This window comes from Salvelinus namaycush, chromosome 12 (assembly GCF_016432855.1).
Source record: "Salvelinus namaycush isolate Seneca chromosome 12, SaNama_1.0, whole genome shotgun sequence".
NCBI classification, from domain to species: Eukaryota; Metazoa; Chordata; class Actinopteri; order Salmoniformes; family Salmonidae; genus Salvelinus; species Salvelinus namaycush.
In genome coordinates, this window is record NC_052318.1 from 31589319 (window position 1) to 31611834 (window position 22516).

Below are 22516 nucleotides of genomic sequence, written 5' to 3' on the forward strand. Positions count from 1 at the left end.
TGTCTTTCCATCAGCCCTATGCAGTGGTGCCTGGAGAAGTGGGTATACTCTAATTTTGCCAAAAAGTTCCCAAACAGCCCATCTAGCGAAGGAAAGGCACCCTGTGAAAAACCCTATGTTTTTATGAGTTTTCCTATAGATTTTTTAGATTTTCACTCTCAAAAATCAACACTTTTTATAAAAAATATAAAAAATGTTAAGGTCTAAATCCACGACAATGCTTATACCACATCAATCTGATTGGGTGGGCCTGTCAGGGCCTGGCTCCACAGTGGGTGGGCCTCTGTCCACCCAGGCCCATCCATGTCTACGCCCCTGATGCAAACAGTTTATGATGACAATTGCGCATCACAAATAGCCTACTAACACTTCGGATTAACTTTTTAAATACCTGGTTTGCATACCGATTGTTGCATTTGTCAGCATTTACTGGTAGATATCCTAAATTTAAACGCCTTTCCTACCCTACCGGCTACCAATGTCATTCTTCTGTGAGCTGCTCCATGCCAAAACCAGTTGAGAGCTGCACACTTGCTGCCTGCAGATAATATTCTGTTGAAACTAGGGTGTGTGCGGCACGCATGTGAATTTATTTCATGTGCTTTGCGGTTGTGTTGGCTACTTTGTGCAGGATTCCTCCACTACACTACTTTGATACGCATCAGTAGGGGTTAAAACGTGATTATAAGCAATGCCCACTGAAAAAAAAGTAAGCAATACCTGCGTATACCCCTCCACTACATCACTGGCCCTTTGTGTTTTACAAAAAATGCACTACTACATGAGTGCGCTGGTATTACGGTTGTTGTCCTTTCAGAATCATGAACCTGTCACACACACGGAAGGTTTATAGGTTTGCCACTGCGCAAACATGTCGATATTAGATATTAAGGCTGTAAAGATATTCATGTTTCAAGAAAGAAGTGAATATCTTTGGCCTGGCGAAGCGGTTTTAAGTGATGACTGAATGGAAGCTGATCATTTGTTTTTTAATTAACTGGTTTCACTGTCCAAAACAAGACCGAGTACAGATGTATCCAACACCGCGCCAAATCGTGTACTACAACATTGATCTCTACCATCTCAATTTACATTTGTTGTTTGTTTTGCTTTTTATGCGCTTTGAGATGATTTTCTGTAATGAAAAGCGCTACATCAGTGAAATAAATTATTATTATTATTATTGTCACAAAGGAAGATTCCACAGTCTTCATTTAAATGTAGCGGTAAGCATAAGGTTAGCAGTATGGTTAAGGTTAGGTTCAAAATCTAATTTGTAGAAATGGGCAGGGTTTATGACTTCGGGTTATAGATGTTATAACCTGTCACTAGATTAACGTTACCGCCCTTGTTTGTTGTTAATGAATGGCAAAGAAACACCCACAAAACATCCACATCGAACCACACCCCCAACACAACTCTTGTTTCGCTTCTGTCATGGCCGCTAGCATTTCTAATGAGCAAAGCCCCAAAATAAGGCCAAATCAGGAAGTTCAGCCCCCCTTTAACTTACAATGCCAAGCACAAATAATGTTTTGCAGGTTTTTATTGATATGTCAAAATAATAATAATTCTGGAAGAGGGTTATAAAGTAGGCAACCGACAAACAAAGATGCACAGCAGAACACTGTTGCATGTAGGTAAAAGAGTGAAATGGCTTGAATAATTTAGAAAAGGAACAAATTGTAACCATTATTAAGCCAGACTTAGTTCATAAGACATCTTTGAGAAGTCTGATGTAGTTTCATGACAAGGAATGGATTGGTAAAGAAAGAAAATGCTACAAAACAATCCTGATGATTTATCAAAATGTAACAGTGCAGTTTCTCAAAAACATTCAACAAAAAAATGAACAAAATATCAAGGCCCAGAGTATACAATTGCATAATTTGGTCTCACAGCGTAGACAGTAAAGTTCAGGCTGTCAAGCCACTGCTTGGATCATTATAGCCACTACCTTGTTACAAACAACGAGCCGCCATGGGATTCCAACACCATCTGAAACACAGGCACAAGAGCTGGTTAATGAAGAATCATTATACTACCAGTTAGATACAGTCCCAGAGACCAGATCCATGTCATCTAACCTGATTTCTAAACGTAAGCGTTCAAGATTCTGAAAGTCACAGATCAAGCTAAAAAATGCAAACCATGAAAATATGACACATTTACAGGCAGGGACTTATCCGTAGGTATTACTGTTCTCAGAGAAACAGAGACTTTAGGGTTTAAACAGAGCTGAGGAAAAGTTTTCTCCAAAATACACTGAGTGTACAAAACAAGAACATTTCCATGACATACAGTGCATTCGGAAAGTATTCAGACCCCTGTAGATGGACCAGGTGAATGCTATGATCTCTTATTGATGTCACTTGCTAAATCCACTTCAATCATTGTAGATGAAGGGGAGGATACAGGTTAAAGAATGATTTTAAAGCCTTGGATTGTGTATGTGTGCCATTCAGAGGGTGAATTTGCAAGACAAAATATTTAAGTGCCTTTGAACGGGGTATGGTAGTAGCTGACAGGCCCACCGGTTTGTGTCAGGAACTGCAACACTGCTGGGTTTTTCACATTCAACAGTTTCCTGTGTGTATCAAGAATGGTCCACCACCCAAAAGGACATTCAGCCAACTTGACACAACTGTGGGAAGCATTGGCGTCAACATGGGCCAGCATCTCTGTGGAACGCTTTCGACACCTTGTAGAGTGGGGGGGGGGTGGGGGGGGCACTCAATATTAGGAAGGTGTTCTTAAAATGTTTTGTATACTCAGTGTATATGACTTTAAAGCTTGGGGAACTGGTATTAATTCTGTTCTCATTGAGCCCATGTAAACCTCCACCTATGAAGCTAAAATCCATCCTTGCTCGGTTATAGTCAGACTGTTAAAACAAAACAGACATTGAGTTGAATGGATTGAATACAGCGCTCCAGACAACCGGTTTCCCCTGGTGGCACTAACTTTTTCAGTTGGTGGCACTAGACCATGATTTGGTCGCAACCCAACAAAAATATTTTGATATGCAACCTAATCCAGTGATTGTCATGATTGTTAGGTTAACAAATAGGCTATAATTCTTTAGATTTGAAAGTCAAAATTAGGGCACCAGAAGATTCAGATGTTTTTTATTTTCAATTTGCCTTCATCTTTATGTGCACTATTTGGGCTGCAATTTCTGAGGCTGGTAACTCTAATGAACTTATCATCTGCAGCAGAGGTAACTCTGGGTCTTTTCCTGTAGTGGTCCTCATGAGAGCAAGTTTCATCAAATCAAATCACATTTTATTGGTCACATATACATGGTTAGCAGATGTTATTGCGAGTGTAGCGAAATGCTTAGGCTTCTAAATCCGACAGTGCAGCAGTATCTAACAGGTAATATCTAATAATTCCACAACAAATCTAATACACACAATCTAGTAAAGGAATAAGAATATATAAAATATATGGATGAGCAGTGACAGAGCGGGTAAGATTCAATAGATAGTGTGGGATACAGTATATACATATGAGAAGTAATGCAAGATATGTAAACATTCTTAAAGTAGCATTATTAAAGTGACTATTGATCCATTTATTAAAGTGGCCAATTATATCAAGTCTGTATGTAGGCAGCTGCCTCTCTGTGCTAGTGATGGCTGTTTATCAATCTGGCCTTGAGATTGAAAAACAGCTTCTATTTCTCTGTCCCAGCTTTGATGCACCTGTACTGACCTCACCTTCTGGATGGTGGTGCGGTGAACAGGCAGTGGCTCGCGTGGTTTTTGTCCTTGATGATCTTTTTTGCCTTCCTGTAACATCAGGTGTTCTAGGTGTCCTGGAGGGCAGGTAGTTTGCCCCCAGTGATGCGTTGTGCAGACTGCACCACCCTCTGGAGAACCCTGTGGTTGTGGGCGGTGCAGTTGCCGTACCAGGCAGGGATACAGCCTGACAGTATGCGCTCGATTGTGCACCTGTAAAAGTTAGTGAGGGATTTTGGTGACAAGCCACATTTTTTCAGCCTCCTGAGGTTGAAGAGGTGCGGTTGTGCCTTCTTCACCACACTGTCTTCGGGCTTGGACCATTTCAGTTTGTCGGTGTACACCGAGGAACTTAAAACTTTCAGCCTTCTCCACTGCTGTCCCGTCGATGTGGATGGGGGGGGGGGGGTGCTCCCTTTGCTGTTTTGTGAAGTCCACGATCATCTCTTTTGTTTTGGTGACATTGAGTGAGAGGTTATTTTCCTGACACCACACTCCGAGTGCCCTCACCTCCTCCCTGTAGTCTGTCTTGTCGTTGTTGGTAATCAAGCCTACCACTGTTGTGTCATCTGCAAACTTGATGATTGAGTTGGAGGCATGCATGGCCATGCAGTCGTGGGTGAACAGGGAGTACAGGAGGGGGCTGAGAACACACCCTTGTGGGACCCCAGTGTTGAGGATCAGCGGAGTGGAGATGTTGTTTCCTACCTTCACCACCTGGGGGTGGCCGGTCAGAAAGTACAGGACACAGTTGCACAGGGAGGGGGTCAAGACCCAGGGACTCAAGCTTAATGATGAGTTTGGAGGGTACTATGGTGTTGAATGCTGAGCTGTAGTCAATGAACAGCATTCTTACATAGGTATTGCTCTTGTCCAGATGAGATTGTGCAGTGTGATGGCGATTGCATTGTCTGTGGACCTATTGGGGCGGTAAGCAAATTGAAGTGGGTCTAGGGTGTCAGGTAGGGTGGAGGTGATATGGTCCTTGACTAGTCTATCAAAGCACTTCATGATGACGGAAGTGAGTTCTACAGGGCGATAGTCATTAGTTCAGTTACCTTGGCTTTCTTGGGAACAGGAACAATGGTGGCCATCTTGAAGCATGTGGGGACAGCAGACTGGGATAGGGATTGATTGAATATGTCCGTAAACACACCAGCCAGCTGGTCTGGGCATGCTCTGAGGATGCGGCTAGGGATGCCCTCTGGGCCGGCAGCCTTGCAAGGGTTAACACGTCCAAATGTTTTACTCATGTCGGCCACGGAGGAGGAGAGCCACAGTCTTTGGTAGCGGGCCGTATCGGTGTCACTGTATTGTCCTCAAAGAAGTTGTTTAATTTGTCTGGAAGAAAGACGTCGATGTCCGTGACGAGGCTGGTTTTCTTTTTGTAATTCGTGATTGTCTGTAGACCCTGCCACACAGGTCTCGTGTTTGAGCCATTGAATTGCGACTCCACCTTGTCTCTATACTGACACTTTGCTTGTTTGATTGCCTTACGGAGGGAATAACTACACTGTTTGTATTCGGCCATATTGCCAGTCGCCTTGCCATGATTAAATGTGGTGGTACATGCTTTCAGTTTTGTGCGAATGCTGGCATTAATCCATGGCTTCTGGTTAGGGAAGGTTTTAATAGTCACAGTGGGTACAACATCTCCTATACACTTCCTTATAAATTTGTTCACCGAGTCAGCATATACGTCAATGTTGTTCTCTGAGGCTAACCGGAACATACCCCAGTCCATGTGATCGAAGCAGTCAGACCAGTGTTGGATAGACCTAAACTCGGGCGCTTCCTGTTTTAGTTTCTGCCTATGGGAGGGGAGTAATAAGATGGAGTCATGGTCAGATATGCCAAAAGGACGGCGGGGGAGTGCCTTGTATGCATTGCGGAAGTTAGAGTAGCAATGGCTGAGCGTGTTGCTCGCTCGTGTATGGCAATCGATATGCTGATAGAAATTAGGAAGCCTTGTTCTCAAATTAGCTTTGTTAAAATCCCCAATCTACAATAAATGCAGCCTCAGGATATATGGTTTCCAGTTTGCATAAAGTCCAGTGAAGTTCCTTGATGGCCGTCTTGGTATCAGCTTGTGGGGCGATACACACCGCTGTGACAATAACGGAGGAGAGTTCTCTTTGGAGATAATATGGTCGGCATTTGATTGTGAGGAATTCTAGGTCAGGTGAACAAAAGGACTTGAGTTCCTGTATATTGTTACAATTACACCATGAGTCGTTAATCATGAAATATACACCCCCGCCCTTCTTACCGGAGAGATGTTTATTCCTGTCGGCGCGATGCACTGAAAATCCCGTTGGCTGTACTCACTCTGACAGCATGTCCCAAGCTAGCCATGTTTCCGTGAAACAGAGTATGTTACAATCCCGGATATCTCTTTGGAAAGCAACTCTTGCCCTGATTTCGTCGGCTTTGTTAACTAAGGACTGGACATTAGCTGGTAAGTTGACATCTCTCTGATATCCAATATTTCTTCCTGGCTGTATGTAATAACACTTCAGGTTTTCTGGGCTAACAATGTAAGAAATAATACATAAAAAAACGAAATACTGCACAGTTTCCTAAGGACTAGAAGTGAAGCTGCCATCTCTATCGGTGCCATCTTCCCATCCTAGTGCTTGATGGCTTTTGTGACTGCACTTAAAGAAACTTTCAAAGTTCTTAAAATTTTTCAGATTGACTAACCTTCATGCTTTGAGCTGTTCTTGCCATAATATGGACTTGGTCTTTTACCAAATAGGGCTATGTTCTGTATACCACCCCTACCTTGTCACAACACAACTGATTGGCTCAAAAGGAAATACATTCCACAAATTAACTTTTAATAAGGCACACCTGTTAATTTAAATGCTGGTTGAGAGAATGACAAAAGTGTGCAAAGCTGTCATCAAGAATCTCAAATATAAAATATATTTTGATTTGTTTAACACTTTTTTGGTTACTACATGTATATACTGTATATGTTATTTCATAGTTTTGATGTCTTCACTATTATTCTACAATGTAGAAAATAGTAAAAATAAAGAAAAACCCTGGAATTAGTATGCGTGTCCAAACTTTTGACAGGTACTGTAGGCCTAATTAAATTGGCACTAATTCACCACCTCATGAAGTGGGTAGTCTAGGGCCCCATAAAAATGGTTCAATTTTTGGCCAAAATCTGTTTAGTTTTATTCCAAACTAAACTTACTTGGTTTTGTTCCAGGATTTTTATCTCCCTTTTTTGTAGAAAAACAACACAACGTGATGTTTTAAGTTCACAACAATGTTTAAAAACTATATCTGGAGACCCTTTATTAGGTCTGGGGAAAAAATATAAGAAATTTTGATTTGAGTGTCATTACCCTTTAATTCAAGTGGCAACTAGCAATGGGCTGTTGTTAACCAGTGTTTTGTAGTGCACATGTGATGGTAGAGCTTGCTAAACAAATATCCAATGGATTGATGCAAATAAATCAGGCATAAACTACTTTCTAGTAAATTAGAAGGTTTTTGGGAAAGCCTTTCTCCATCTAGCAGAAGACGGTTATCAACTGCAACAATGGTAGACATATGCGCAGAACACACAGACACACACGAGACAGGGGCATTCCTGTGTCGTTGCATATTTAGAAAGTTGCAGGAAATACGAATCACTGATGCATTCTGTTAATGTCATGTCTCCCGCTCGCCTAGCGTAGTAGTGACTACCGAACGGCTCCCGTTAAATGCTCATTGGACCCTTTGATCACTCGGCTACACAGCTGATGCCCCCCCCGGCCTGTTTCAATAACACGGTACCTCATTTTGTTTATCTGTCGGCCCCAGCCTCGAACTCAGGTCCTGTATGTACCTAACTGACCCGTTCTGCCCATTCATCGCCATTTACCCGTTGTTGTCTTAGCTCTCCCGATCAACACCTGTGATTGCTTTATACTTCTCTCTGTCAAAATGCCTTGTCTATTGCTGTCTAGGCTAGTTCTTATTGTTTTATTTCACTGAAGAGCCCTCAATCCCGCTCCACATGCCTTAGATAGCTCTTTTGTCCCACCCCCCACACATGCGGAGACCTCACCTGGCTTAACTGGTGCCCCCAGATACGAATCCTCTCTCATCGTCACTCAATGCATAGGTTTACCTCAACTGTACTCACATCCTACCATACCCTGGTCTGTACATTATGCCCTGAATCTATTCTATCACGCTCAGAAATCTGCTCCTTTTATTCTCTACTTCCAACGCACTAGACGACCAGTTTTTATAGCCTTTAGCCGTACCCTTATCCTACTCCTCCTCTGTCTCTGGTGATGTAGAGGTTAACCCAGGCTCTTTAGCCCCCAGTACCATTCCTATTCCCCAGGCGCTATCATTTGTTGACTTCTGTAACCATAAATGCCTTGGTTTCATGCATGTTAATGTCAGAAGCCTCCTCCCCCAGCTTGATTTATTCACTGCTTTAGCACACTCCGTCAACCCTGATGTCCTAGCCGTGTCTGAATCCTGGCTTAGGAAGTCACCAAAATAAATTTCCATCCCCAACTACAACATTTTCCGCCAAGATAGAACTGCCAAAGGGGGCAGAGTTGCAATCTACTGCAGAGATGTTCTGCAGAGTTCTGTCATGCTATCCAGGTCTGTGCCCAAACAGTTCAAGCTCCTACTTTTAAAAATCCACCTTTCCAGAAATAAGTCTCTCACTGTTGCCGCTTGTTATAGACCCTCCTCAGCCCTCCGCTGTGCCCTAGACACCATATGTGAATTGATTGCCCCCATCTATCTTCAGAGATCGAACTGTTAGGTGACCTAAACTGGGATATGCTTAACATCCCGGCCGTCCTACAATCTAAGTTAGATGCCCTCAATCTCACACAAATTATCAAGGAACCTACCAGGTAGAACTCTACATCCGTAAACACGGGCACCCTCATAGATATCATCCTGACCACCCTGCCCTCTAAATACACCTCTGCTGTCTTCAACCAGGATCTCAGCGATCACTGCCTCATTGCCTGCGTCCGTAATGGGTCCGCGGTCAAACGAAAACCCCTCAACACTGTAAAACGCTCCCTAAAACACTTCAGCGAGCAGCCCTTTCTAATCAACCTGGCCCGGGTATCCTGGAAGGATATTGATCTCATCCCGTCACAAGAGGATGCCTGGTTATTCTTTAAAAAGTGCTTTCCTCACCATCTTAAATAAGCATGCCCCTATTCAAAAAATGTAGAACTAAGAACAAATATAGCCCTTGGTTCACTCCAGACTTGACTGCCCTTGACCAGCACAAAAACATCCTGTAGCGTACAGCATTAGCATTGAATAGCCCCCGCGATATGCAACTTTTCAGGGAAGTTAGGAACCAATATACACACAGTTAGTTAGGAAAGAAAAGGCTAGCTCTTTCAAACATAAATTTGCTTCCTGTAGCACAAATTCCAAAAAGGTTTGGGACACTAAAGTACATGGAGAATAAGAGCACCCTCTCCCAGCTGCCCACTGCACTGTGGCTAGGAAACACTGTCACTACCGATAAATCTACGATAATCGAAAATGTCAATAAGCATTTCTCTACGGCCGACCATGCTTTCCACCTGGCTACCCCTACCAACAGCACTGCACCCCCCGCAGCAACTTGCCCAAGCACCCCCCCTCTACGCTTCTCCTTCACACAAATCCAGATAGCTGATGTTCTGAAAGAGCTGCAAAATCTGTACCCCTACAAATCAGCTAGGCTAGACAATCTGTACCCTTTCTTTCTAAAATTATCCGCCGAAATTGTTGCAACCCATATTACTAGCCTGTTCAAACTCTCTTTCGTCTCGTCTGAGATCCCTAAAGATTGGAAAGCTGCCGCTGTCATCCCCTCTTCAAAAAGGGAGACACTCTAGACCCAAACTGTTACAGACCTATATCTATCCTGCCCTGCCTTTCTAAAGTCTTCGAAAGCCAAGTTAACAAACAGATTATCAACCATTTCAAATCCCACCGTACCTTCTCCGCTATGCAATCTGGTTTCCAATCTGATCATGGTTGCACCTCAGCCACGCCCAAGGTCCTAAAAGATATCATAACCGCCATCAATAAAAGACAGTACTGCGCAGCCGTCTTCATCGACATGGCTAAGGATTTCGACTCTGTCAATCACCGCATTCTTATCGGCAGACTCAACAGCCTTGGTTTCTCAAATGACTGCCTTGCCTGGTTCACCAACTACTTCTCAGATAGAGTTCAGTGTGTCAAATCGGAGGGCCTGTTGTCCGGACCTCTGGCAGTCTCTATGGGGGTGCCACAGGGTTCAATTCTCGAGCCGACTCTTTTCTCTGTATATATCAATGATGTTGCTCTTGCTGCTGGTGATTCTCTGATCCACCTCTATGCATACGACACCATTCTGTATACCTCTTTGGACACTGTGTTAACAAACCTCCAGCCAAGCTTCAATGCCATACAACACTCCTTCCGTGGCCTCCAACTGCTCTTAAATGCTAGTAAAACTAAATGCATGCTTTTCAACCGTTCGCTGCCCGCACCCGCCCGCCCGACTAGCATCACTACTCTGGATGGTTCTGACTTAGAATATGTGGACAACTACAAATACCTAGGTGTCTGGTTAGACTGTAAACTCTCCTTCCAGACTCACATTAAGCATCTCCAATCCAAAATTAAATCTAGAATCGGCTTCCTATTTCGCAACAAAGCCTCCTTCACTCATGCTGCTAAACATACTCTCGTAAAACTGACTATCCTACCGATCCTTGACTTCGGCGATGTCATTTACAAAATAGCCTCCAACACTCTACTCAGCAAATTGGATGTAGTCTATCACAGTGCCATCCGTTTTGTCACCAAAGCCCCATATAAAAAAAGCAGCATTCCCCAAGTTAGGATGGCTTTCACTTCAGCAGTAATAAATTCATGAACTTCTTTGAGGAAAAGATCATGATCATTAGAAAGCAAATTAGACTCCTCTTTAAATCTGCGTATTCCTCCAAAGCTCAGCTTTCCTGAGTCTGCACAACTCTGCCAGGACCTAGTATCAAGAGAGACAATTAAGTGTTTTAGTACTATATCTCTTGACACAATGATGAAAATAATCATGGCCTCTAAACCTTCAAGCTGCATACTGGACCCTATTCCAACTAAACTACTGAAAGAGCTGCTTCCTGTGCTCGGCCCTCCTATGTTGAACATAATAAACGGCTCTCTATCCACCGGATGTGTACCAAACTCACTAAAAGTGTCAGTAATAAAGCCTTTTCTTCCAGTTCTCTGCTGCCAATGACTGGAACAAATTGCAAAAATCACTGAAGCTGGAGACTTACATCTCCCTCACTAACTTTAAGCATCAGCTGTCAGAGCAGCTTACCGATCACTGCACCTGTACACAGCCCATCTAAATAGCCCACCCAACTACCTCATCCCCATTTTTGCTCTTTTGCACCTCAATACCTCTACTTGCACATCATCATCTGCACATCTACCACTCCAGTGTTCATGCTAAATTGTAATGATTTCGCCACTATGGCCTATTTATTTCCTTACCTCCCTAATCTTACTACATTTGCACACACTGTAAATAGATTTTTCTATTGTGTTATTGACTGTACTTTGTTTATGTGTAACTCTGTGTTGTTGTTTTTGTCGCACTGCTTTGCTTTGTCTTGGCCAGGTCACAGTTGTAAATGAGAACTTGTTCTCAACTGGCCTACCTGGTTAAATAAAGGTGACATAAAAAAAATCCAAAAATGTCTTATTATACACTTGGGAAAATGTATAAATGTTTTAAAGAGTTCAATGGATTGAACACAATTTCCTACCAAGTTCAACCCTACTACCCAATGAGGCCTAGTGCACTCGTAATGGCCGACGCACAGCTCCGTATTTCAAAGCCATATCATATATCTCGATTGTAAAAGTGTGAACCAGGCACAGCAGCAGGGCAGACACTTTCATTACAGGAATCATGCACTTCACTGTTAGACCAAATAATGGTTTTATGTGCAAAAAAAATAAGACGTTTTGAGTGAGGTGACCAGGTAGAATGTACAGCTCGCACCAGTGTGACCAACAAAAAGTGTAACTTGCAAAGCCAAGTCAAAGGGTAACAAAATACAACTATATGGTCGCAGTCTGGAGCCCTGGAAGAGCATTAATACAATAGCGCACTACATAGGGAGCCATTGAAGACGCAATCCCGCCTGGTGTTAAGAGCCCCTCTCAGGGCAGGCACTGTAATCTGGCTTACCTGCTACTCCAGATGGGAAGGCCACCATTCGCTCTAGAGGAGAAAAGCCACTTACTGGGCAGAACCGTCACTGGGTCAGCATAATACTTCCAGATCAGAGACATCATCAGCACGGCCTGGGAGAAACAGAGGGAGGACGTCACTCTCTGCCACTTGCTCCCATTGGACTGTGCATCTGTCCGTCATCATCCATAGTCCCACATCTATTAAATATTTGTATAGTTTCCTATTGCAAGATTGTGAAATAAGCCTAGCTACTATGAAAATATACCAATTAATTTTAATTATATATACATTTTAGGAGTTTATACTCCATATATCTCAGGTTTACATCGCTTACCTTACTTGACTGTGGCCTGCTGACCATTTCTGGAATTAACTGGGGGAAGAGAGAAAAATACAAACTTCAGGCAACAAACTGATAACAGAGTGTGGTTTCTGACACAGAGACACAGTATCACAGTGGAACTCTAAGGCCAACAGGTGAGACTGTACGACAGCTGGTTAGAAGGTGTGGAGACGTCAGCAGAAGTGTTGCCCCTCAAAGAAGCTTTGATCAAGCCACAGGAAGTGTCTCACGTCAAGGTCACCTTTACCTTCCTTCATCCACCTCAAGCTCTATCCTGAGGATTATGGGAGATTTCTAATTTAAAACCCTCCATGTATTCATACTGATCGCTGCATTTACTGCATCACAATTAATTTAAGGGCGCTAACACCCTAAAGATATGAAAACTTCTCCATAAAATTATTTCACTGTGCCATTGTGCTTGGGTTTCACATTTGAAATGATAGAGTGGTAGAATTATGTTTGACTCCAGTGAAAACAGAAATATTCAGCACATTCTTCCCTTAAAATAAATCTGCATGGGGTATAGTATCTACAAGTATTTATTAGTTCCATTCGGACAAAATAATGGTCCTGTATTTGGTCACCACTGGTCCGTGGAAGTGGTGTGCTGCTAAATGGCATGTTCTTGAAAGGGAGCCCCTTTCCTTCCTCTGTTACTATCAGGGACTCAAGAGATCGAGCGGGAAAATGAGAAAATGGAGAGGGCAAGAGAAGGCCGATGGCAACAGGCTGCAGCTGTGACAGAGGCCTCCTAAGTGAACACTCAGAACGGTTATCTGAAACCCTCCTGGAAACCACTCCCTCCCAACCCTGTTTTTTTCTTCTCCACATCCTTTTTAACATACATGTACCAAGTCCCTTATAGAAAGATGGAGCAAATTGTGCAGTAGAGTTTTCCCGCCTACTAAACCAGCTTAGAGCAAGGAAGGAAAAATTGGTGATATTAACAAGGCCATACCTCCACCATGTCTCGTTATACTAATAGTGTTTTTAAATGGTAAATATTCTATAGGCTACATTTAATTTGACAAAAATCTCTAGAAGTTAAGGGAACAATGCATACTTGTATGTGTGGACTTGAGATAAAAACAAATATTGGTTATGGGGCTTTTTGTTGTGACATCTTTAGAACATAGATGGGCAACTGGTGGCCCGCAGATCAATTAACCAAAACGAAAAAATAACATTACAATTAGGAGAGGGAAGCAAGCAAGACTTTTACACATCAGCAGTTTTTCCTCGTTATGTCATTCACTGAGTCACTCAATTAGCCCATGTCAGCAAAACATTTTTTGATTGGTAAGTTAGTCTAGCGGCCAGCTATCTAAAATAAAATCCTGGTCTTGCTTTGTCATTATTGGGTATTGTGTGTAGACTGATGACGTGAAAAAAACTATTTAATCAATTTTAGAATGAGGCTGTAATGTAACAAAATCAAGGGGTCTAAATACTTTCGAATGCACTACTGAGCGCTCTGGAGCAGGTTTTCATCAAGGATCTCTCTATACTTTGCTCCGTTTATCTTTCCTTCAATCCTGACTAGTCTCCCAGCCCCATGCCACTGAAAAACATCCCCACAGCACGATGCTGCCACCACCATGCTTCACCGTAGGGATGGTGCCAGGTTTCCTCCGGAACGTGACACTTGGATTTCAGGCTAGAGTTCAATCTTGGTTTCATCAGACCAGAGAATCTTGTTTCTCATGGTCTGAGTCCTTTAGGTGCCTTTTGGCAAACTCCAAGCAGGCTGTCATGTGCCTTTTACTGAGGAGTGGCTTCCATCTGGCCTGATTGATGGAACGATGCAGAGATGGTTGTCCTTCTGGAAGGTTCTCCCATCTCCACAGAGGAACTCTGGAGCTCTGTCAGTGACCATCGGGTTCTTGGTCAACCCCCTGATCAAGGCCCTCCGATTGCTCAGTTTGGCCAGGCAGCCAGCTCTAAGAAGTGTCTTGGTGGCTCCAAACTTCTTCCATTGAAGAATGATGGAGGCCACTGTGTTCTTGTGGATCTTTAAAGCTGCAGAAATGTTTTGGTACCCTTCCCCAGATCTGTGCCTCAACACAATCCTGTCTGGGAGCTCTACGGACAATTCCTTCAACCTCATGGCTTGGTTTTTGGTCTGACATGTGTAACGGATGTGAAATGGCTAGCTAGTTAGCGGGTACGCGCTAGTAGCGTTTCAATCAGTTACGTCACTTGCTCTGAAACCTAGATGTAGTGTTGCCCCTTGCTCTGCAAGGGCCGCGGCTTTTGTGGAGCGATGGGTAACGACGCTTCGTGGGTGTCAGTTGTTGATGTGTGCAGAGGGTCCCTGGTTCGCGCCCGTGTCGGGGCGAGGGGACGGTTTAAAGTTATACTGTTACATTGATGCTGTTGACCCGGATCACTGGTTGCTGCGGAAAAGGAGGAGGTTGAAAGGGGGGTGAGTGTAACGGATGTGAAATGGCTAGCTAGTTAGCGGGTACGCGCTAGTAGCGTTTCAATCAGTTACGTCACTTGCTCTGAAACCTAGATGTAGTGTTGCCCCTTGCTCTGCAAGGGCCGCGGCTTTTGTGGAGCGATGGGTAATGACGCTTCGTGGGTGACTGTTGTTGATGTGTGCAGAGGGTCCCTGGTTCGCGCCCGAGGTCGGGGCGAGGGGACGTACTAAAGTTATACTGTTACACATGCACTCTCAACTGTGGGACCTTATATAGACAGGTTTGTGCCTTTCCAAATCATGTCCAATCAATTGAATTTACCACAAGTGGACTCCAATCCAGTTGTAGAAACATCTCAAGGATGATCAATGGAAACATGATGTGCCTGAGCTCAATTGAGTCTCATAACAAAGGGTCTGAATACCTATGTAAATAAGGTATCCGGTTTTTATTTTCAATACATTTGCAAAATTTCTCATTATGGGCTAGTGTGTAGATTGATGAGGGAAAAAAATATTTCATTCATTTTAGAATAAGGCTGTAACGTAACAAAATGTGGAAAAGGGAAGGGATCTGAATAATTTCCGAATGTACTGTAGGTAGGTGGTAGGAGCAACCAAATATCATTTTTGGTGAGTTTGGACATTTAAAAGTGAATGAGACATTGTGCACATGAAGAGTACTGGCTCTGGAGCAGCATGTGTACACGCTGTGTCTGTGTGGAGTCTGGAGTCGCTAGGGCAACGGGCCTGCCTGCTCTGAGAAGATGGGGGAGAAGTAGACAGCCGAGAACGGAGAGAAGAAAAAAAAACAGAAGAATATAAAAAAAGATATCAGTGGCAGCTGTACAGATAACGCATTTAAAGGGCTTTGACTTCTCAAACATGGCATAAAGTCAACAAAATATGATGTCCTGCCACCTTATTAATTCAGCCACTTAGATAAGTCGCAAGTTAAACGTAGGGTACACGTTAACGCAGAACAATTAGTTTTCACACAGGAAAAAAAGAAAATGCATAAGAAATATCTTCCTGTGTTTTGTAAACACAGATCTGAAATGCTTCTTATTTAAATTTCTACTCAGCATCAGACTCATTTGGTGTTTCAGTTGCACCTCTCCAGAATTCACAAACATCATTCTATCAGCAGACAGCACTCTGTCTTATGTGTAGCTAATTTTCTATGGTACTTTTCTGTGTAGCCAGCCTACTTTTCTCTGGTAAAATGCAAGATTAACTTTGAGAAAAAAGTTAGGAAATGTAGCTGGCTACATTATTTCTATTATAAACAGAAGTATGGTCATGTATAGTTTTTGCAAAAAATATATTTATTTTTCATTGTAAGCTAATTTAGCCTACTTGTGTGGATGCCAGCCAAATAGAGTTGCACTTCTGTTGTCATCTGATGAAAATTAATGTGTTTTTTTGTGAAGGAAAACTATAGTTCAGGTCCCTGATCACTCTATTGAAGCAAAAATAACACAGTTGACTTTCAGTATAAAACAGGACCCCTGTCAATACACAGTTGGACCTGCTCCCGCTTTGTGCTATTTACAAACAAACATGACTGGCTCAACTGTTCTAGGGAACTATGGTAAACTCAAAATGAAAAACACAATCTGCTTTATATTCTAACCTATTGCTCAAGTTGAATGCAGGTATTTAATTAATAAGTAGCTGAACTTAAAATAAATAGTTAACGGTATTGAAAAAAACATCCAGTGGCTATTTCCAAATACCCTGGTATATGGTATACTGTCCTAGCTGTATAAAATTCTCTCTTTTCTAAACGGATGATTGCGTATCCATCGGCCCCTCAAAAGTTCAACACATCTGAACTTTCTGTCCGTGGAAATTGTATGGATATGAACGCGTCATCTCTGCCGACTGTCAATGTATGACTCCCATTGAGAAAGCATTGGAAATCAGGGATACTGATGAAATCAACATGCCATTCTGGCCTTGCCCTAACAGTGAACTGTGCAATAAGGTATCATCACAGGGCATTATGTTATCAAGCTGCAGGTTGCTAGCACAAAATAAAGGAATTAGCACCAATCCATGGCAGATTGGGGTCATGAGTGGCACAGCGGTCTAAGGCACTGCATCTCAGTCCTAGAGGCGTCACTACAGTCCCTTGTTCGATTCCAGGCTGTATCATAATCGACCGTGATTGATTGTCCCATAGGGCGGCACACAATTGGCCCAGCGTCGTCTCCTGTTAATGATTTGATGGCAACATACATGGACAGTATTCTATTGGCTACTGTGGTCAAAACAGGATTTGGTGTTTGTGGATCTGAGAAGATTTAAATTATACTTATGGGGAAAACTCCCTTGGATCAACATCACTTTGTCATAGCACTTAACTGCTTGCCCATCCATTCCACATGTGATGTCGTTTAACAGATTTCTGTGTACAACACTGAACAAAAATATAAACAACATGTAAAGTGTTGGTCCCATGTTCATGAGCTGAAATAAAAGATCCCAGACATTTTCCATATGCACAAAAAGCTTATTTCTTTAAAATGCACACATTTCTTTACATCCCTGTTAGTGAGCATTTCTCCTTTGCCAAGACAATTCATCCACCTGACAGGTGTGGCATATCAAGAAGTTAATTAAACAGCAAGATCATTACACAGGTGCACCTTGGGCTGGGGACAATAAAAGGCCACTCTAAAATGTGCAGTTTGGTCACACAACACCACAGATGTCTCAAGATTTGATGGAGTGTGCAATTGGCATGCTGACTGCAGGAATGTCCACCAGTGCTGTTGCCAGAAAATGTCATGTTAATTTCTCTACCATAAGCCACCTCCAACATCGTTTTAGAGAATGTGGCATTTCGTCCAACCGGCCTCACAACCGCAGACCATATGTACGGCCCCGTGTGGGCGAGCAGTTTGCTGATGTCAACATTTTGAACAGAGTGCCCCATGGTGGCGGTGGGGTTATGGTATGGGCAGGCATAAATTACAGACAATGAACACAATTGCATTTTATCAATGGCAATTTGAATGCACAAAAATACCTCTAACAAGATCCAGAGGCCCATTGTTTTTTTGGGAGGGGGTATCTGTGACCAACAGATGCAAAATCTGTATTCCCAGTCATGTGAAATCCATAGATTTGCGCCTAATGAATTTAATTAAATTGACAGATTTTCTCATATGAACTGTAACTCGGTAAAATCAATGACATTTTTGTTTTTATATTCCCAAATGTGGCATTTACCCTTATATCAGGGAGATGTCTTACTCTTTAGTCTGCAACGCTTATGGTGCTAAAAAGATCCAGGAAGGATAGTCATAAGGTTGAAGAGCAGATGACAGTTTTGGAAAGGGAGATAAACTCTGAGTCACAATCACCAGCCAATAAATGTTTGCGGGTCTTTGTCAATCTCTTCCAGTAGGAGAACGAACATCATGTTCCCTGTGCTAGACTATTACAGAGAAACATGTCGACACAATTTCAGAGTTTGAACACAGCTTTACCGGTAAAACTGGGCTACAATTTGTAAACGTTACCGATGGAATTATATACTCACATAGGAGGAAATTGACGGTAACAACCTTTTGACAAGGTTGCAATAGCAACCAGACCTACCCGGTCGCCATTTTCCTTTGATTATTTACAATAGCCGTCGCTAGGGAAGCACACACCCCTCTCTTTCTACCCGGTGCTGGGTATTTGTACTGAATATTTTGTATTTTTGCCTAGTGAAGTAGGATTGTTGTCTATATTTGTCTAAAATACATGTATCAAGATAATGCATTGTTGGTAGCCTAATGTTCTAATAATAATGGGTATTGTGTGTAAGTTTAGGGAATATCCATATGTGGAGCTTGCAGTTCTAACCTTTTGCCAAAAAAAAGGTATATGGGCAAAACGATATGGAGATAAAAATAAAAATGTGTCATGGTTACCCCCTGATGACTGCTCATCTAAAGACAAATACATATAGATCTGATTGCCATGTAAAATTATCCACACAGGTATCTCGCTATGATTTGAAAATGTGTTGACGGCTCCCAAAGCCAATCAATGGCTACCAGGGGCGGAGAGTAGCTTGTCCGTCAGATTGATGCTATAATGAATTCAATAGGGAGGGAGGGGGAGAATCCAATCCGGTTTGAGCTAGTTTTTGTTCCAATGGAACATTAAGGTTTGCTACGCTGTAATAGAACGTAGTGTTTGAATCTTATACCAACATACAGTATTTTTCTTGCTCCGTTTTGGAACAGTTCCCTCTTTATTTGAACAAATACGCAAAACAGCCATGCCTAAAAGGAGCAAAGTAAGTGGAATAGGTTTTATTGGTTGTATATATCCTTTGATAGATAAAACAAATGCATTTATTTTTGCATGTAGCCGCATATCCATGTTTTGTTCCGCTCCGCTGCAACATCGTTGCACTGCTGTGTTCAGTCAGGAGTTTAAAATGTATCGGTCTGTTTTGATTTGGGGAAGTGGCGGGTTTTCTACTTTTTCAAGCTGTGATTTTAGTCTTCGAAAATTAGGACTGGTTACATGTTTGGTGCCTAATATTTACTCTATCAAATCAATTTCAAATTGGGGTTTTGTCACGTCTTCATTGTGGTTGTTTACAAATACATGAACCTATAAAAGGACAAAGAGGTGTAGATCGCTAACTACGTCGTAAGATGGCGATTCTGCAGAAATAAAGTTGGTGACCGATTTTTTTTTACTAGGCAAAGTCTATTGCACATAACATTTAGATTACATTGCATTTACACTTATTGAAATACTGCATTAAAATATAACTTAATTGTTGGTAGCATATAATGCTCAACGCACGGTGGGCGGTATGCACATGCAGAAGACTGCTTCTAGGGCGCTTTGAAAAGGGCACGAAGACTTGTGTCATGGCTGCCCTTGTGAGCAAGGCGAACACTGACGACGTTTTTCTTATTTTGCAATATAAAAGTTCATAGTTACACAACGTAAAATGCGTTAAAGTGCGCTAATGTAACATGCTGCATCGTTAAAATATTTGGTTTAATTACATTTCCGTGTGCCCTTTTGTTGGCTCGAGCCAATTCTGGGTTATGCAATGGCGATTCGTCGACATCACAGAGGCGCTCTTGTTGCTGGGGATTCTAGTAGATTCTGTAACCATTTGGAGAATCGCTGAGGATCTCGGAGTTTGAAATTCGAATGAATGGCGGGAACGCATAGTAGACTGTCTGGTCTGAGTAGCGAGCACAGTCATGTTGCCTGGCAAATCCCATTCATCACGAGTGAATGAATGCGTCGGGAGTAGGCGGAGTCGGTATTCCCCTCCGTAGAGATTACAGGCAACATGGTATAGTCATAGGCAATGGGAACATGATCTGAGCAAATTCACACTATTATCCGTTTATTAGGTAGTTTGTGGGTGATGTAAGTGGAAAAAATAAGCAGTTATAACGAGACTGTGACCATAACACGTTGCAATGCTTTTCCTTACCTCCCTACGCCTTTTTTGGATTACATAATTCCCCTAATACTCTTGGCATTTAAACTGCCCCTCCCCCAGTAAAACCCACCTAACACGGTTGCCCTGCTGAGTTGTCACTAACATTTTATTATTATTATAGGCAAACGCTGATGTTGAGGCAGTAGAGGTGAGTGATAAACATCTTACTCAAATATAATGTGTGTTGTATTTAATCACGGTGATCGCTGGTTGTAAGAATTTAAATGTTCAAAATACAATTCCATTGTTCTGCCACCAGGGGTCAGCAGCAACCCATGTCAAACGTTGCTCCCGTTTTATGAGTAAATAATTGGTATTTTCTTTTGAAATATTTCAGCCTAAGAGGAGATCTGAGAGATTGGTAAATGTGAGTAGTACACACCATTATTGACACTTTAATTAAAGATGCACCCAAAAACAGAATTTCAGCTAAGAATCACAAATCTTTCATTGCAGAAACCTGCAATTGCAAAGGCAGAACCCAAGCCAAAGGTGAGGAAATGCAGACATTTCAAATGTACATTTAATAGTAAATTAATTCCAATTAAGGACTTACGGTGTCTTATCCCATTAAACATATTTATTTACAGAAGGAGAAGGCAGCACCTAAGCCCAAGAAGGCTAAAGAGGTGAAGAAGACTGAGCCTGAAGAGAAGGAGGTGCCCGCAGAGAATGGAGAAGCCAAAGCTGAGGAAGAGGTAAGGTGCTGCTGGAATATGTAGGCATTTTGTCTTATAAGGACAAGAAAAACACATCAAATTGATAGTTTATGACCTTATACTGTTTTAAACATAAGATATTGAATGTAAATTATAAATAAGTTCTCTCAACTATTGCAACTGTTTTATTCCGTTATGTTTTAATTTTAGGCACCAGAAGAACCTGAACAGAAAGAGGAGGAAGAGGCGGCCGAATAACATCTTTCAAACCACATCTTTTATCAGTGCTCCCTGTACCTCTTTTTCTTGTACAATTCAGGGGTATATTTTTATCGACTATTTTCTAAATGCAGGTTTTTTAGTAGTTTGATTGTAGAAACACATTTTTTTATGAAATAAAAAATACAATTGGAGATGGGGGTTTCATTGCATCCCATGTTTTTACATCTCTGGAACAATTACGGTCATTGTAAATGTCAACGGTTTTTATTTTCGATATGGGAGAGGGGTGGGAATGGGACAGGTTACTACACCAAGAACATGCAAGCACGTCGTTTACAGGATCCGGTCAAAACAACAGAGCTTGTCTGAGAGACTAACATTCCATAGGCTATATGAGGGACGGTATATGTAACCTGCATTGTGTGGTGGGGATGAATTAACTCAAGGAGGAACACATTGTTTTATTGTTTATAATGAGGAAAACATTTTAGAATGTTTAAGCTGTGTTCCATATGTTAACTCTTGTACTCATTATGTTTTTCTTTACCATTCTGCTTAATAAACCTATTCCCTAGTACTGGGGTTCCTCCCTATCAGGCCTGTGCATTGGGTGTAATTGGTTGTCTCTGTTCTGTGATAGCATTGCAATAAATTTGTATAGCTGCTATTAAAAGGGGTTTTCAACTTTCTATATGCAGTGTGTAATGGTACATTGTGAGTATGGTAAAAATGGAATTGTGTTCTTAGCCAAGCTAAAGACGTACATAAGTGTGAAATATACTGACGATTATGGTTCCTTGGATGCTGAGAAACTACATCCATTTGAGCTGTCAAATACACAAACCAGCAGTAGCAATATTCATGTGGGGTTTAGGTATCAAGTACAAGTGTACAGTTCTTTTATCCTTTGTTTATAGATGTATCTGTGTAATGATTGGTATAAACAAACCAATAAAAATTTGGTTGTAATTGTTTTTTTCTCTGTGTGATGGAAATAGACAATGTGTGAATCCAAATAATCATGTAAAAACTAAATTATTTTAGATGCTACATATTACATATGTAATGCAGTAGCTAAATAATACCAGTTCTGAGACTGACATGGCAGCAGCTAGTATCTGTCCTTGACATGAAAAGAAAGTTTTTGGTTATTAGACTCCTGTCAGACTCATTCCATGGGCACATTGTTTTCACTCCACCCTTTTACTTGATTGATCAATTGAGGTGGCTGATTAGTAATAACTCCCCTCACCTTGTTGTTTAGGTTTCAATTGGACACAAATTGAAAGAATAAAAACCAGAAGACACTCACTGTGAGGGAGCTCAGACACAGAACAAATACATTAAAGGAGCTGTATGTAATATTTTTGCATCGTAATGTCAGAAAATGTCAT

The 22516-nt window shown here is 41.9% G+C and overlaps 1 protein-coding gene and 1 long non-coding RNA gene across 2 annotated transcripts; one reads left to right on the plus strand and one right to left on the minus strand.

Moving 5' to 3' along the window:
- Nucleotides 1-1534: 1534 nt before the first annotated feature.
- LOC120056524 lies at nucleotides 1535-18395 on the minus strand. Its single transcript, XR_005477805.1, has 4 exons — nucleotides 18310-18395; nucleotides 12323-12361; nucleotides 11983-12098; nucleotides 1535-1998 (listed from the first exon to the last, which is right to left on the minus strand). It is a non-coding gene; the product is annotated as an uncharacterized LOC120056524 (long non-coding RNA).
- A 494-nt stretch (nucleotides 18396-18889) lies between these two features.
- LOC120057094 (non-histone chromosomal protein HMG-14-like) lies at nucleotides 18890-22087 on the plus strand. Its single transcript, XM_039005501.1, has 6 exons — nucleotides 18890-19059; nucleotides 20363-20389; nucleotides 20579-20608; nucleotides 20698-20733; nucleotides 20832-20939; nucleotides 21111-22087. The coding sequence occupies exons 1-6, from the start codon at nucleotides 19042-19044 to the stop codon at nucleotides 21156-21158; spliced, it is 267 nt and encodes an 88-aa protein (XP_038861429.1). The 5' UTR covers nucleotides 18890-19041; the 3' UTR covers nucleotides 21159-22087.
- Nucleotides 22088-22516: the final 429 nt, after the last annotated feature.